We start from the raw sequence: 16,603 nt of genomic DNA, 5'->3' as shown, positions 1-16,603 counted from the left end.
TGTTACCACCTAGGAAACTGAACAAAGCACTCATCCTCCTAGGATACAGCATTATTTAAAAATCAGGATTGAGATCACAAGTTTTTGGAACAGATGGTAATTTCCCCAGTCCAGGTATGACCAGCATGTGAGACCACCTCATCCCATGTAGCAAGAATCCCTAGATTAATTTGTAATGGAAATTTTCCATACCAAATTTAACTGCAGTACCAATGACATGTATTTCCTTTAATTCTATGAGGCACAAAGCAAAATAAATTCAGTGGTGTTCTCATAAAACAAGCACTTACTGAATGGATGGAAATCAAGAAAATTAGGAGTAAGTTTTCAGACTGAGCCCATGCTTCATATGTAGCCTTAAGAAATGTCTTTGCATCTTAGTTCTCCATCGTCGACATGGGATAACATAAAATACTGACTTCCGAAAGTCAGCATGTGATCGCAAGTCCACTAATACAGATATGAGCATGCATGCACTAATATGCTCAGAAATTACCACCATGAACATACAGGCCCATCTAACAAAACACACTATGAGCTTCTCCACATGGACGCAAGCTAACTTGCTTTCTATTTTGTTTTCACACTTGAAATTCTTTGGATTGCCCACAGAAAGGAGGTCACTGGATGTTGTTTTATATTAGGAAGCCAATACTGCATACGCACAGAGATACCACACTTGCTCTTTTTATTCTTCTTAGGCCTTCAAAGACTTATCTTAGAATCGTAAAACACACGCAACTGCTTTACTGGCTAAAACAAAGACAGCTGGCATGCAGGGAGCTGAAAAATAAGAGTCTGACGTGCATCATCCCAGCAGAAGTCCCTAGTGCCACAACTAAAAGCAGAACCCTTATTGACTTCAGAACTAGGCCACACAGCGTTGAAATAACCTGTGAATATATCGTAACTTGTGAATTCAGGTACTTACTTTTGGGTTGAAACACTACGGGCAAGCTGCACTCACACGCAATTTAACCGTAAATGTGTTTTTTTTTAATTTACTTTTAATGGCAACTTCACACAGTTTTACTGAAACTTGTGATTTAACTCTGCTACAGCACGAGGAATCAGAAGCACAAATAATGGGAAGTCACATCAAAGAGGGTTGAACAGCATAAAAAACAGAGGCACCGAACTAGAAGCATGTAAGTTTCTGATGAGCGCCTCTCACGCCAGTACTGGACTGCTCACCACTGTGTGCTCTGCTCGAGGCAGTCAGATCCGACGACACTTAGAGCATGCAGTGGGCTGATGGCACTGCCCTTGGAGCCCTTGCGAACGACTCTCTGGGGCAGCAGTCACCCGTTAGAAAAATATTCCACAGAGCAGCATGCAGCATTACACTTACTCAGCAGAAAGTCACTGAACAGAGAGAAATATCAAATCTGAAGGGTGTATGGAGATTAAGGGAATTGGAGCCAGTTTTCAGATCAGGCCCATGCTTCACATGTAACCTTAAGAAATGTTTCCACTGCAATGGCTTTTACCTGTTAAAGGCAAAAGCTCAAGCACTGACATGCAGCGCTCTGTCCACACAACGAAGTGGCTGAAAGAGTCAGATGCCTGTTACTTAACAAACTAAGGACTGGGACTGGAACATCTAAGACCAGTCTGACGCAACCACTCACGGGGCTAAAGCTGACCAGCGGCAGAATCCACCTGCAGCCGGGCACTGCCAAGAGCACCGCCGGGCTGCCACCCCGCCAGGAGGGCTCCGAGCACGGCCAGCCATGGCAACCTCCGGGAAGAGGCTCCGGGGCTGATGGGACGGGCACCGGGGCGGGGCGGTCGCGCCTGCCCGTGGGCACGCACGAAATGGCGGCAGCCGCTCCCTCCTCCCCCAGCGGGGAAGGGCGGGGGTGGCCGGGCGGCGCGGCAAGGTGCGCCCCAGGTGCCTGCCGCTATATGAGGCGGCGCGGCGGAGCGGCCCCGCTGCCCCATGGCGGCGCCCGCCATGGCTGAACCGCGCTCCAAGCGGCCCCGCGTGGCGCTGCCCGCCTGCCAGGCGCACCGCCCGCTGCCCAGCGGCCGCGTGAGACAGAGCTTCCCGGTCGCCGTGGAAGAAGGCCTCTGCGGGGTCACCGGAGCCCTGCTGGAGCTCGCCTACAGCCTGCAGGCGCTGGTAAGGCGGCAGCGGGGGGCAGGAGGAGGCCAGGAGAGCTTCGAGGCGGGGGGAGCCGCGGAGCAGTGCCGGCCGGGAGTCTGGCAGCGCCCCTGTGCTGCTCGGCACTGTCTTGCCCCAGGTCTGGGAAGTGCGGCGGCGGGTCAGAGCCTTGTGGGTAACCCGCACGGGGAGCTGCCTCTGTGAAGAGAGGGACGGGGAGTGCTGACAGCGTCAGGGTGTAAGGACTGAGTCACGTCTTCCCCCAAACTTCACACATAAAAGGCACGTGTGGTTAACCTGAAATCATAGTTTGTGAGGTGGCTTCTCGTCAACGGCAGTGCGCGCTCAAGTTTTTTGCTCAATGGGGTGGAACATCGGACATGGCTTTTAAAAAGATACCTCTGATATCACGTAACATGCATGTCAAAATTGTGTCTGGCCACATACCAAATACTAAGGCAGCAAGTATTTTAATGAAGCCATTACAATAAAAAAGAGATGATCAATGCCATGCCTCCAGATGCCAGGCACCCACTGAGAAGCACCACGTTCCATATATTCCCAAGATCTTTGATGAAGCTCGGTGTCAAGTATTAAACCAACAAAAATGAAGTATACAGCAAAACAACAACTTGTTAAGCATATGGATTAAAGTAATACTAGTGATTGAGAGCTGGAAGGGATGGAAGAAGCCTAATTAGAAATAGACAGTAGATAAACCTAAAAATGTGAACATTTTAAAAACATTTAATGATTTACATAAAAGATTTACCTTAACAGTTAAGTAGGTGTGGTAACTATGGCTCTTTTTGAAGTCCTGCAGCACACTTGCACTGAAGAACTTGTTACAAAACATGGGGTTTCAATTCTTCTGTAAACAGAAACATGAATGAATGAATGGCTGCAGGAAAAGGATTATGCAAATATTACAACGATGTTCTTAATAAAACATTCCAGTGTGTTCTTGCTCTAGAATGATACATTGTGACACACGTGAACATGTGTCATAGGTGTGGGGGTATCCTAGATGGTAATTAAAATAAAACACCAACTTGTTGTATTGTGCATATAACTTTTCTGCATTTTTTTGTAAACAGATAAGAAACAGATGAAACACAACTGTTTCACTAACTATGCAGGGCAACAGATCAAAGCGGGCAAGACAATAGGAAGCAGAAAAACTTAGGAAATGCACACACTTGTCCTTCACCCCTCATAGGCAGTCTACTAGCCAACAGCTTGATATGCAGTACTCCCACCCAGACTATGTCCGAGAGGCAAAAGCTGTGCTGTGTTGCATCTGCGTGTTTAGGGAATGAGCAGATCAAGATACTGTAGCTCCCTCAATTCCTTTCTTGCGTATTTCCAGCTGTTGCCTCTGTCTTCAACATAAAAGTGGAGCAGAGCTAGTGTTGAAACCTCTGTAAGCTGGTGGCTTTGCACTGCTACCTCTCTCCAGTACATTCTGTTTATAAGACAGCAATGTCACAGATAAAGTTCTTCTAACAGAAGAGCTGAGGGCTCTAATGTAGTCAAATATTGCAATGATCAAAGCCATTATCTTCCCATATGGAACAGAACAAGTCCTGTGGTGGGTTTACAGTCTTAATACTTCTGAAGTATTCTTGGCATGAGCTATATACAACACTCAATTATATTACGGTACAGTATTGTACTGTACGTGTACAAAGTATAGTTAAGTAGTAGTATTCTTTATGTGGGAATAGCATTCACCATAATGAAGGTGATAAATGGATGCAAAGTTATGCCTGTTCTCTTTTTGCATTTGCCTCAACTTTTTCATAGCTTTGAAAGCTTTCTTTTCACTGTAATGCTGGCCTGAAGAGAGAAATGTTATGTTCCCTGTGCGGAAACTATGCTTTAAGAAGTAAAATGAACAAAACTTAGGAAAACATTCTGAGGATCTCAGCTAACTGAGAGAGCGCACCAGTAATTATGGCTATGTATCTAGAATTAAAGAAGGAGTTCTAATAGAAGTAAAGATTTTCTGTTACAGACAGTAAGACTTACTTTATTGCAGAAATGTGGATGAAGACCTTCAAAGTGATTGTGCTGGTAGAACAAGTTCTTTTGGAAGCGTCTCCTGGATTCTGATAGTCACGTTCTGCTGCAGGTAAATCCCATCTCTAGAAAATCCTTCCAATCTGTTTGGTTTTTTGTTTGCTTAGGGTGAATATTTTGATCAATCACACGTGGCTCTACCAAATGTTTCCAAGTTCTTCTGCCATCAAGCTCTGGAAGAGAGAAAAGCTGCAGAGGCTTTGATGGAGTATCAGCAAGTAAGAGGAGGCCATTACTGTGCTAAAACCATCCAGGTGTGTAGCAACAAGAAGTTTTCAAGCATTTGCAATGAGCTGTAATTATTCTAATTTCTTGCATTATAGTGTTGGTACTTCAGATCCCTGCATTCATCCTGTTAGATTTCCAGATACAATTTCCCTGTCATATTAGTGCACTTGCTTTTGTTCTTGATTACAACACCTGGAAGCTGTCAGACATGCAGTCCTAACTCTGTGTGGTTGCTCTTCTAGCCAAAAAGAATATAAACAATGGTCCCCTCTTCGTTACACTCAGCTGGAGACTGCTGTTTCCAGTGTGCTGTGATGGATAACATGAGGCTCCTTAAACCGTTTCAGTGCTAAAACAGCCAACTTGTCTGCATTCACACAGAAACCAGATAGAAGCCTAGAAGGCAGATCTGTTATAGTTCAAGACAGACTTCAAACTAGAGATCTGTCTGACTCAGGTTTCACAGGTACATAGGAGTAACTCAAAGTTACCAGTAAAAAACCCAAACAAACAAAAACAACAAAATTGTTAAAGGGGTGGATATTCCTCCAACAAGTTTGTATTCTCTTAGTAGTTAATGAAGAATGCTCCCTTTGGACTATCATGGCATTTGGTAAGCTGTAGTGGAAAAAAGGCATTGCTGCTTTCTAAATCCCTGTTTCTTGAAAAAGTGTTTGGGTTCTGCCACTTATGTGTGTTTACAGCCAACCAACTCAGCAAGAAATAACAGCTGCTCCAAACTAGGAGGAGTTGTTGCAAAATTCTAACATGTTAATATTTAGAGGGCCAGGTAAATTGCAGGAAAACAACACAATATGGTAAGATGAGCTGTTCATCTGTGTAAATGTAATTCTGTCTTTGTTTCTAGAAACCAAACTATGACTACACAGTCGGTCTGGTGAAAGCTCTGGAACTAGCAATGATACAGTGGAAAACTATGACTCGGTATTTTGAAGAACTTTATGCCATAAGCATTGAAAATGCAGACCCTCATAGTGCAAGCACTATCAAGAAGCAATTTATTGGGCCCAAAATCCGGAAGATCAAGCTGATGGGAGATCTTCTGACCAATGCTCGCAGGCTTGATTGTTCCCAAGATGGCAGGAATAGTCTTGGGGATTACTTTATGGACCGGTTGCAGAAGGAGTTCAGAACAGGCATAGAGTTGGAGTCTGGTCAGCAGTGCGGCCCCTGCCCACCTCTCCAGCAGGGTACAGGAGCTGCAGAGGGTTTGAAGCGATCCCAGAAAGTTTTTTTCCAGCACAGGAATAACATAGGGCCAATATATGCAACCATCCACTGCACTGCCACGCTGCCACAGTGTAATAATGACGGGACAGGAGCAAAAGTGAAGCAGGGGAGGGAGGTAGTTTAATGCTGTGGCTGTTGCAGCTATGGGGCAACTCCTAAAGGCAGACCTGTACAGAAGGTGGCCTAGAGATTAGAGCCCAGGAGACATGATGCTGTATCACTCTATTGTTTTATACCCTTTCCCTCATCTTTTGAGCCACAGCTCAAAATCCAGCCCATACCATTGTTTTGCTTAAATGATAGCTAGGTTGCTAGTTAACCTAGGTTGTCAGCATTAATTTCATTTTTATCTATGCTATTCTTCCTGGAAACCCAAAGCTTTTAGGCCTCTTCTGTCTTAAGTGATTAATGGGGTTAGTTTGTGCAAATTATTTTTAAACAGTATATACAACTCTTACTCAAAACAAACTTTAGTACAAAGTAATTTCTATTTGAGAGAAAAGCTAAATATTTTTTATATTACTAGATATTTTAGTATACTAACATAATGTAATGAACTTGTTAAAAGACTTTTTTTAAAACAAGTTTTGTCTTCTATCATAGTAGCATCTTAAATAAGTAGTCCAATTCAGTTATTTGCAGCCCAGCTAGTTGTATGCTTCTCCAAGATGAAGGACACAAACATTTCCTCAACAGTGGGAACATGACTATGTGCTGTTTTTCACTACACTCACTCACTTGCCTTTTCTCATCCTCAGAAAGCAGATGAGATAAATCAGGGATTCACATCTAATGTTCAAAAAGATTTGGACAGTACTTTTAGATACATGGTTTAACTCTTAGGTTGCCCTGTGTGGAGTCAGGAGTTAGACTCCGTAATCATCAGCATATTGTATCACTGTAAGTTCCTTCCACTCACGTCCTACAAGAGTGCCTCTCTTTCTCAACACGGGCTGGCTACAGGAAGAGGAACCGGCTAGATCAGCTACATTGCTTTTTTTTATATACGACTTTTTTATGCATTTGGGTTTTGCTTTGTTGAAAGATTCTTATACTTTTATGTAATAGTGTAAATGATATACCTATCATGTTTGAAAAATAAATTCAGTTGAATATTAAAAAATGGCATGTAGTATCTACATTGTATTCCTTATTTTACAACACAGAAATCTCTTCTCTAAGAGATTTTTGCATACAAACACAACACAGTACCAGTACTTACCTGCTGTGGAGGAAGTTGCACAGGTGACTTCAAAGACGAAAACAGTAGACCACAGAATGACATGAATGCTAGAAGACTGTATTAAGGTAAGAACACTGCACAATGAAACATGGTCAGAACACTCTTGACTTTGATGCACAGCTGCAGTTAAGTACCCATTTCTGTAGAACTGCATTAGCCCACTTCATTTATGGTAGAGTTGTAACACAGCATAGACAATTACAATGCTGATGCTTTCTCAACCTTTCTGTTAATAATGATTTAGCTTTTCAGGGGGAGGGGTGGTTGGGGAGGAATCACTGTTAGGAACATGCTGGATTTGTCTGTTGGGGATGGCTGCTCTTGAATACATCAGTAATTTAAAAGATATTTCCATCTGGGCTGGATTCCAACACCCACTCTCACGCTGAGCATACCTTATTCAACAATTAGTTCCACTGACTACTACTCAACATGAATAAGAGCAATGGAATCCATCCTTCTCAGTATTAAAATATAGCTCACTTAATATGAGTTGAGCAAAACTGCTAGTTGAATTATAAACTAGTGCCAAATAAAAACAAGTAGTACAGGCAATGCTTGGCTGACTTCTACAACAGGCTTCTCCTTTAAGAGCTGTTACCTTTCTACAGTGTAGGCACAGCTTCCAGCAGTTAACAGCTTAAATGAATTTTACCACAACAAAAAGCCAACTTTTCAATGCAGGACTTACTTGCTGCTCCTTTTTCCCTGAAATAGTGCCATGTGTGTTTCTAAAAGACTCTCACCTTCACCTCTGCAGCCAAATGTTACCAGCACATTTTCAGACTTCAGGCCTTTTTCTCTCCCTCTTCCAAAATACCTTCTGAACCCTCTGCCTGAAAAGACAATTCTGTTAATTTTAGGTAAACTCATAATCAGCTATTTTCCCAGTTTATCCTCAGAAAAAGAAACAACGAGGAAATCAGTAACTGTAGGCAGCTGAAGTTTTTCTTGTCTACATGTTGCTTGTGCTATGAGGCACATCTACCTATGAATATCATCTGAGTGAGTTTGTCAGCAATACCTGTCAGTTGTGAATAGGATGAGCCTCTCCATGCTTTGTAGCATAGGATGTACAATCTGCCTCTGCTTTCTCATCTTCATTTCAACCATATCCTGAGAAACGGAGATGAAGGATGAATGTGGAACAGGTATAGGGGCAACAAGGTTTAAAGTAACTATACAGGTTTTCTTCCTCAGCAGATTGTTTGTTTATATACACACTCTGTATCTGTACTTGCAAAGCAATGTCCAAATCACCCAAACACACAACCTGCACTGCTCGGAATAGCCATCAGTACCCTATATAACTGCATCTAAATTGGAAGCTCTAGAGAGACCTTATCTTTACTTGAAATTATGAGTTACAACCAGAGGCTTCCAAACAGGTGTTGACAACAGCATATTTCTAAACAGTGCCATAAGCACTACCTATGGTTGTAGGGAAAGGGAGCTTGCTGCTGCCTACTCTCAGAGCAAGGAATTAACTTACAGTCTCTGTGGAGAACATGCTGTCCTGCTCCACTATGGCCACACAAAATTGAGAAGAGCAGCTCAGGATTTTGTGTTTTTGCAAGGACTTCTTTGAGACATACCACAGAAGGCAACATCTTTCTGGACAAACGTGTCTGTGGGCAAAATACTGGAAAGTGAATGTGAGTTTTGGTGGCAGCAGCATGAGATAAGTCTTCAAAGGGAGCTTCACTGGAAGACCACCCCGAGCAGAGTTCACCAGCTGCTCATGGCTTCCTCCTGACTTTTTCACTTAAGTGAATTCATGCACTTAAGCATGTTCGTGGGCAGTTAAAGACAGTCTCGCTTGTATCGCTTGTCCAAGTCCAGCCATTTGTTACAACTTTGCCCAAATTAACCAAGTCCCACAATGCTTTTTTTTTGGGATCAAATATAACCTAGAAGCACACTTACAGTGGCAGAATATGCTACAGCATGAGGTAAGTATTAGGAAAATTACCTTTTCCACAAATTAAACTAATGATCTGCAAAGAGTTTGTGTGTTTTGAGTAGGTCACATGGCCAGCACCAAGCCTTGATATTCCAAAGTACACGTTCAGCATTACACCATAAAACTATTTCTCATTTATACTTTTTCTGTTACTGTATGCATAGCATTATTTTGAATACAAATTATTTTCACTTTTAGCTGTTCAGTAAAGATTAAAAAAAAAAATCTGTTCATTCCCTCCGGATCAAAGAACCTCTATAATAACAGCAGTGTTTCCACAAGCTTGCTACTCTGCCTCTCAGAACAGCTGGGAGATACACTTCTAAATGAGTAAGGGTGGTCAATAGCTGATCTCCTTGGGACCTATCATTTTTCAGCACTGGATAGAGTGAAAGAACAAACTTGTACAGAGTCCAAAACATCTACCTAAAAAAAAATCTTCGGGGTAATGACAGAATGTGCCTAACAGTTCTTATCTTTGTCTGTATTTGAAGACAAATAAGTAAGTAGAAAATGGGAGCTGCGGACTGGAAATTTTAGCAAAAACTGAATCATATAACAACAAAAGAATCTGCCATGATGACAGCCCATTTGAGAAGTCACAGGCACAGGGACTGTGACTAGATCACCAGTCAGTGTTTTCTACTTTTTCAGATTTTCTCAGCCCCTTGCCTTACTGAAAACAGAGCCTTGCCTTTGATTTTAAATGAGCTGGAGTTTCACCAGCATTTATAACTGCAGAATAGAGATTTTAGCCCATGGTACTTTAAAAAAATCCATAACTAGTTTAATATCATCAAGTTACTGAAATCGCGCAGTTAAACTGCTGAAGTACTTCCGTATCGGAAAAAGAACCAGACTTCTCAGCTCCAGCCCTATGCCCAAAACAGGCCCCAGCAGCCTTGAGAGACCTTACCAAAACCATACCGTTTTTCCAAGGTCCAAACTTCGCCACTGTTAGCTGCCTAAAACAACAAACTTACCGCAGGAGCGATCCGGTCACAGCACAACTACACGTGCGGCAGCCTGCTGCCTCGCGAGGGGAAGCCAACCTCTGCAGCGGCTTCAGAAGAAAGGTGAGCAGAAGCTCAGAGGAACCTGAAACGCAAAGTTAAGCGGCTGAGCTCGTGTGTGAGGAGCCAGGTGCTGACACGGCAGCCCAACACGGCGCCCTCAGCGCGCATCCTGGATCCGTACCTGGGCCAGCGGCGGGCAGGGGCTCCCCGAGCACACGGCCACCGCGCCTCAGCGGGTCCCGGCCACATCCGCTCCTCCTGCCGGGCACTTTTACCCTCCTCGCCGCGGGACGGGGCGGCGATGCCCTCCCTGGGCTGTCGGGGCGGCGTGCGGATCACCGCACCCTGCCCCTGTCCCGGCGCCCCCCGGCCCGCTCCGTGCCCCCGCACCCCCTCAAGCGGCCATGTCGCGGCGCCGCCGCCTCCGGCCCGGCTCGGCGCCCCCGGGCGGCCGCCCCCGGCTCTCCACAGCGCCGCGGGTGCCGGCTCCTCGCCGCCCGGCGGCCGCGGGGCGGACAGTGGAGAAGAGCGGAGCGGGCGGCACCTGCGGCTGCCGGGGCCCCCCCACACGCAGGGGCCGGGGCTCCGCGGGGGCTCCGGCGTCCACGGCCCCCTCCCCGCCCCGCCCCGCCCCGTCCCGCCGGGGGCTCCGGCATAAATAGGGCCCCGAGCGGCGCTCCCGGAGCGGTGCGGCTGGGGAGGGGGTCGGCGGTGGCGACAGCAGCAGCCAGCGCTGGTGAGAGGGTGCAAGGGTCTCCACCGCTCAGCAGCCTGCACGGAGCCCCCCGCTGTCCCCGACCCCCCGTGTTGCCCCCTCTCCGCCACCCCCATGGACTTACTGGGCCCCATGGAGATGACGGAGGGCTCCCTCTGCTCCTTCGCGGCCGCCGACGATTTCTATGATGACCCGTGCTTCAACACGTCGGACATGCATTTCTTTGAGGACCTGGACCCCCGGCTGGTGCACGTGGGGGGCCTGCTGAAGCCCGAGGAGCACCCGCACCACCACGGGCACCACCACGGGCACCCGCACGAGGAGGAGCACGTCCGGGCGCCCAGCGGGCACCACCAGGCTGGCCGCTGCCTGCTGTGGGCATGCAAGGCTTGCAAGAGGAAGACCACCAATGCCGACCGCCGTAAGGCTGCCACCATGAGGGAGAGGCGGCGGCTCAGCAAGGTCAACGAGGCCTTCGAGACCCTCAAGCGCTGCACCTCCACCAACCCCAACCAGCGCCTGCCCAAGGTGGAGATCCTGCGCAACGCCATCCGCTACATCGAGAGCCTGCAGGCACTGCTGCGGGAGCAGGAGGACGTTTACTACCCGGTGCTGGAGCACTACAGCGGGGAGTCGGACGCCTCCAGCCCCCGCTCCAACTGCTCCGACGGCATGGTGAGTGCCCCAGGGAAGACGCCCTGTCACAGAGGCCCCTCGACCTCCATCAGCCCAAACCTGTGTGGGGCGAGTCACCTCCTCCTGCCCTTCCCATAGCTGCTGGCTTACATCCTCCCTGGGCAGAAGATGAGGTCCCTTCTCCTGCCTTGAACTCCAGCAGGAAAGGGCAACAGGGTCCCCATGCCAGGCTCTCTAGGAAAAGAAGAAAAATCTGTTACATGCCTTTCCCAGGGAAAAAAAAACCCTGGGAGAAGTTAGGCAGGTTTCCCTGTGTGCTGGGGGAGCTCTCAGGGAAGCAGTCTGGGATGGGTACCTGGGAACTCAGTGAGGTCCGAGCCCTCCTCATGCTTCAAAGCTCCTGGGGCATCTCCTTCTCCTCCTCTGCTGTGTCAGTACTGCGAGGGGCAGCAGCAAGGAAGGTCCCCTTTGGTCATGGTAATTACAGGGGAAAACTCACAGGGGAACTGATAAAGAGTCTGGGTTTTGTTTTCTGCCATTCGTCATGATAACAGGACAGTCTAAGCAACGGTTGTTGTCTTTCTTGACCTTTATGAAAAAGGTTCTCCATTTCTCCTCTCACTTCACCTCTCCAAAGACATTGCCCAGCAATAGAAAAAAGACCCCAGCCTTTCAGTCCTGTTCTTTCATTACCGGGAGGGGAGAAGGGTTCCAGAGAGGCTGTCTCACCACCTAATCTCTTCACTGAGGCTATAGGCTTGGACTCCGTGCTCTGACGCAGGGGTGGTGGGATGTGGTGCCTGGCATGCGGGACAGCTGCCTGGGATGGGATCACAAGGGCACTTTAAGACTTGAGATGATTTTCTATTTTTTGGTGAGGATAATCATCTCTGAGCTGAATATATGGGACTGAGATAGTTGGCAGATGGGAGACAAGATTTACACAAACGACCCCTCCTACAAATACCGCCTTTTATTTTCTTTTCATGGTAGATTAAAGTATGGAAAACAAATATATTGGTCCAGGACTAGGGGCTTTTCTGTACAAAATGGAACTGGGAAGAGAGACTAAAGGAAATCAAAAGGGACAAAGACAGACTAAAGGCTTTTTAAGAGGAACTCATGTTTGGAAAAGTCTTCAAAAAATAAATCAAAAAAAAAAAAAAAAGATTGGTTCCTCGCTTGGACTCCCTATCGTAAAATGAATGTAGGTACAGGGCAATAACAGGTGAGAATGTTGGAAAACCTCATCTCCTTGGTAAAACTACAGCATTAGTTGTAACAACAGTGGTAATTTTCCTGGTAATTTTCCTTTTGGAACAGCTGTGCCACACAAAATACTTTGGGGTGATTTTTTTTTTTTGCAAGTTAAGATCTGCCTCATTCTAAGACACAAACTTGATAGCATTTTAGCCAGGACTCGAGTGTTAGGGGGCTGAAAATTGGGGACTGAAATACAAAATAGATAGTTCTTGGGATTTGAGGAATAAGCTGTCCCCCAACCAGTGATCTCACTCAGATTGTTCTCCTTTCCAGATGGAGTACAGCGGGCCTCCTTGCAGCTCTCGTAGAAGAAACAGCTATGACAGTAGCTACTACACAGAATCACCAAATGGTGAGTATCTGCTGTAACGGCAGTGTGAGAAACACGGCGACAGGGACAGCCAATGCAGCAGCCTCCCCTGTGCCTTCTCCGTCCCTGGTCATTTAGCTGACCCCAGCTGGGCTGAAGAAGGAACCTGCCTTTTCAGCCAGCGAGCTGCTGATGCTAGTAGAAGCACTGGATTACCTCTAGATGTATTTGCAAGTATAGGGATATGTTATAGCTGCATTTCCTACTTTGTAAATGTAACATCTGGATAAAAATGCATTCCTCTCTGCAATTAATCTTCAGTCTTTAACCATGTTTTGCATGAAGACTGTTCTAACCAGATATCACTGATCCAAATTAGAGAAATTGTTGATGGAATTCCAATTTTCCATTCCCTTTTTATGTGCTGAAGTGAATCCCTGGATCCACCCTCCCCGAAAAGTCGCATATTTTGCTTAGCTCTCTTCCATTTTGCAAATTACAATTTCTTTTGTGATAATTGGCATCCTTAGTTGATACTCATTTCCTTTGAATCTTTATATGCTCACAAATGAGTACTTTCAGCCACTTGCTGGGGTTTTATGAAAGAACTACATCCTACTGACATACAGTACTCATTGGATAAATTGATCTTATCTTTGTTTGTCCTTAGATCCAAAGCATGGGAAGAGTTCTGTTGTTTCCAGCCTTGATTGCCTCTCAAGCATTGTGGAGAGGATTTCCACAGATAACTCCACGTGTCCCATACTGCCTCCAGCTGAAACTGTTGCTGAAGGCAGTCCCTGTTCCCCCCAAGAAGGAGCAAGCCTGAATGATAGCGGAGCCCAAGTTCCTTCCCCCACCAACTGCACCCCTCTTCCCCAGGATAGCAGCAGCAGCAACCCTATCTACCAAGTGCTATAAAGGCAGGTCCAGCTGGACTGCACTGAAAAGAAATTGCTCCATTCTGCCAAGCTCTGAGACCTGCCTTCTAAGACTGAAAAGACTTCAAGACTTGTTCCAGTTTTAAAGTATCATGCAAAATTTCTTATATAACTTTTCAAACCTGTATTACATCAAGATACACCTAGTTATTTATTGGTTGTTAAACTAAAGTTATTTAATATATCTAGAGATAAAATTGTATACCATAAAATGGCCAACGTTTTTATCTGGGCTTTGGAGAATAGGAACCTGGCTCTTGAATGTGGAGGAAAACAGAAATCTACAACAGCAGTGGCATGACAGATCCTTCCTATTACCCCTTGTTCTGGCCAAAATAAGGTTGTGGACCATTTTTTGTAAAACATTTTGTATAATTGTAAATAAGAGTTGCTTTGGAAAAAAAAAAAAAAAAAGGAAAAGGAAAAAAAACAAAAGACTAAAAACAAAACAAAAAAAGGAAAAAATATTTAATGTTGCTTGGTTTGTTGTGCCAAACTTTAACTTTATATATTTATACAATGTGGTTGCCAAGAATGTTTTCAACAGTATTCTAAATAAAGACCCTTATTTATAAAATCTATGGCGTTACCTTGACTTTCATTAGAGCTTCTAGAATTACTAGTGCATTTAGGAGTGGTGTTAAGATCGCTGCCTTGGCAGGAAGAAGATACAGGCTCTGATTCAGCAATGAAATCAAGAACATGCTTCAGCTGCACTACTTTCAATTACTTTGTGTAACGGCATTGCTGAACAGGGGTCTACCTTCTTCACGTATCTTAGCAATTTCTAAACCAAGTCTTACACGTTGATAGTCTTTACAAAATAGATTTGTGAAGTAAATAAGCATATTTCTCTTCCCCCCCAAGTTTACAATTACATTGTAGGACTTGAGCTTACCAAGCTGTATCAGAGCTACAAGTCTCAGTAACTCAGATTCTTCAACGTCCACTGCAGCTACCATAAGTTAAGGTCTTGTGACCATATTTTGCAAGACCAGGTACTACACACCGAGATATATGTTCAGATTTTTCCATTCAAGTTTTAATTTTCAAGTGTTTGTACCATGTTATTAGAATTTAATTTCAAGTGATTTTCTGTCATAAAGTTCAAAATATAGATCACAGTTTTCCTCAAGTTCAGGTCAGAATTTAGGCCAAAGAAAGGCAGTTTTAATTTGGATTTGAACTTTATGCATCTCTGGCAACACTACTCCAGGGATTTATTTCTTGTTTAGAGCCTCGCTAAAAATTACCGGTGGGGTATGTTTCATTCAGTATACATGTGTAACCTTGCAAGCTTGCCCTGCTCAGGGTTAAGCCTGGAGCAGATTGTCATTGATAAGTAACCATCAGAGCATATCTGTACATTCAGACAAGAATAACCAGCAGCTACAGTCCATATTCAACAACCTGTTCCTTGTCATATCCCTGTGATTTATGGCTTTTGTTTAAACTTCACAGTAAAACAAACAAACAAACAACGAGATAGCAGCAGCTCTAAATACTTAGGTGATTATTACAGAGGGAATTTGTGCAGCTCTTACCTCTTAAGCAGGAAGAGGGGAACAGCTCATCAGCTCCCTCATTGTGTGTGGTGACCATGGTGGATGACAAACTGGTGCTCTGAGGCACGGGACCACTGTGCAGATCGGAGGGGACTCTGAGGCAGGGCTGTCCCCTCTACACCTTCATCAACGTCCAGCTCTGTAAAGGTGTCCCATTGACTTTGCTGTGGGCAGAAAACAGTCCAGGTTGTAAGTGTTGAGCTTACCCCTTTTCCCCCTCTTATTTACCTTCATTTTTCCCTTAAATATAAAAAGGAAATGAACTTGCGGGTGTGCTCATTCATACTGTCATGAATCAGGAGTGCCTCTGCTAAGGTGAGAAAAATGCCCCGTGCTATTTTGATCAAAGCCACTACCTTTAACTCACAAAACTAAAGAAACACTGCTAGAGCCCCACAAATCAGTACTTCACATATAAATTATAACAATTTCATTGCCTCCAGCAAACAAACAGGCGCACAATGAAAAAAATACTTGTGAGAAATACCACGACCTTGTCATCCTCGTACTCCGAGCCTGGTAAAAGCATCATGGATTCAAATTCACAATCACGATAATGGCAACCAAGAAATACTTTTGCCGGCTCAGGGACTAAAAAGACTATTTATATAAACTGGCAGCACAAAGCTGCCCGTCTCACTTTGAGACCCCGCTTCTATAGGACACAATAGGAAGCACCCCGCTGTACAGCTGGCACGGCACAACGGGCGCAGGGTGCTTGTGCCCAACAATGTACATGCAGTTCCACGTGAAGTCATGTATATTGCATTTCAGTGATTTATTTTAGCAACCCAAGTTTCCACATACTGATGTTAATGTTACAACAGAGAGCAGGCATTTAGCACATCCCAAAATAGATGGATGGATAAAGATGAAAAAAATATTCATAGATTTACTGTGCAGAACCCATCTTTTTCCCACTGATGTCAGTCAGAGAAGTCCACAGGAGCAAGACCAAAGGGCATCGATGCTGATAAATACACACTTAGATTACAGCTATATTTATTTTTCAACTTAAATAAGAAAAATATACACCCTGTGCAATTTTTGCCCGTCTATTTCTAAGGCGGTATTTTTAAAATAAATGCCTGAAATTACTCTCCTCATTTGTGCATCAAGAGGATGGCATGTTGCTGACGGAAGTACAACCCCGTCCATGTGCAAACATTTCAAAGTTGGAAAAAAACTGGATTCTGAGCTTTGTTTCAGTTCCAACCGTGACAAGGAACATAAGCAGAGCTGAGGAACAGATAAGGCTGACCCAGCGTTTGCAGACTTTGGTT

General features: G+C 45.0%; 2 protein-coding genes and 2 long non-coding RNA genes across 15 annotated transcripts in view; 2 read left to right on the top strand and 2 right to left on the bottom strand.

The window, feature by feature from the left end:
* The window catches only part of LOC121070829, a 22,771-nt gene extending 11,942 nt beyond the window's left edge, over window positions 1-10,829 (bottom strand). The window contains exons 1-7 of one of the 7 annotated variants that reach the window (XR_005820245.1): window positions 10,730-10,829; window positions 8,404-8,539; window positions 7,936-8,027; window positions 7,658-7,747; window positions 6,891-6,985; window positions 4,139-4,362; window positions 2,880-2,978 (exon numbers count right to left, since the gene is read on the bottom strand). This is a non-coding gene — a long non-coding RNA (uncharacterized LOC121070829). Of the gene's footprint in view, window positions 1-2,879; window positions 2,979-4,138; window positions 4,363-6,890; window positions 6,986-7,657; window positions 7,748-7,935; window positions 8,028-8,403; window positions 10,255-10,729 lie in introns of those variants that run through there. The other 6 variants (XR_005820246.1, XR_005820247.1, XR_005820248.1 and 3 more) reach the window with 6 other exon arrangements.
* LOC121070827 (ferritin light chain-like) lies at window positions 1,731-6,783 on the top strand. The gene is made up of 3 exons (XM_040558528.1): window positions 1,731-2,125; window positions 4,297-4,443; window positions 5,286-6,783. Exons 1-3 carry the CDS (start codon window positions 1,943-1,945, stop codon window positions 5,790-5,792), a joined length of 837 nt encoding a protein of 278 aa, XP_040414462.1. The 5' UTR covers window positions 1,731-1,942; the 3' UTR covers window positions 5,793-6,783.
* MYOD1 (myogenic differentiation 1) lies at window positions 10,534-15,479 on the top strand. The gene is made up of 3 exons (XM_040558527.1): window positions 10,534-11,280; window positions 12,778-12,856; window positions 13,485-15,479. Exons 1-3 carry the CDS (start codon window positions 10,720-10,722, stop codon window positions 13,733-13,735), a joined length of 891 nt encoding a protein of 296 aa, XP_040414461.1. The 5' UTR covers window positions 10,534-10,719; the 3' UTR covers window positions 13,736-15,479.
* Window positions 11,153-16,603, bottom strand: part of LOC121070830 — a 20,462-nt gene continuing 15,011 nt past the window's right edge. For all 6 annotated transcript variants that reach the window (XR_005820252.1, XR_005820250.1, XR_005820255.1 and 3 more), the window contains 2 exons: window positions 15,300-15,484; window positions 11,153-11,475 (listed from right to left, as the gene is read on the bottom strand). This is a non-coding gene — a long non-coding RNA (uncharacterized LOC121070830). The remainder of the gene's footprint in view (window positions 11,476-15,299; window positions 15,485-16,603) is intronic.

The sequence above is a fragment of the Cygnus olor genome, chromosome 5 (genome assembly GCF_009769625.2).
Source record: "Cygnus olor isolate bCygOlo1 chromosome 5, bCygOlo1.pri.v2, whole genome shotgun sequence".
Classification (NCBI taxonomy): domain Eukaryota; kingdom Metazoa; phylum Chordata; class Aves; order Anseriformes; family Anatidae; genus Cygnus; species Cygnus olor.
The sequence above is the reverse complement of the archived record's forward strand: the minus strand, read 5'-3'. Positions and strand labels throughout refer to the sequence as shown.

Excerpts from the sequence above, each read along its gene's own strand:
- LOC121070827 (XM_040558528.1), top strand. The coding sequence starts at position 1,943 with ATGGCGGCGCCCGCCATGGCTGAACCGCGCTCCAAGCGGCCCCGCGTG. Across the intron at positions 2,126-4,296 it reads CCTACAGCCTGCAGGCGCTG|GGTGAATATTTTGATCAATC; the intron begins GTAAGGCGGCAG and ends TTGTTTGCTTAG. Across the intron at positions 4,444-5,285 it reads ACTGTGCTAAAACCATCCAG|AAACCAAACTATGACTACAC; the intron begins GTGTGTAGCAAC and ends CTTTGTTTCTAG.
- MYOD1 (XM_040558527.1), top strand. The coding sequence starts at position 10,720 with ATGGACTTACTGGGCCCCATGGAGATGACGGAGGGCTCCCTCTGCTCC. Across the intron at positions 11,281-12,777 it reads CCAACTGCTCCGACGGCATG|ATGGAGTACAGCGGGCCTCC; the intron begins GTGAGTGCCCCA and ends TCTCCTTTCCAG. Across the intron at positions 12,857-13,484 it reads CTACACAGAATCACCAAATG|ATCCAAAGCATGGGAAGAGT; the intron begins GTGAGTATCTGC and ends GTTTGTCCTTAG.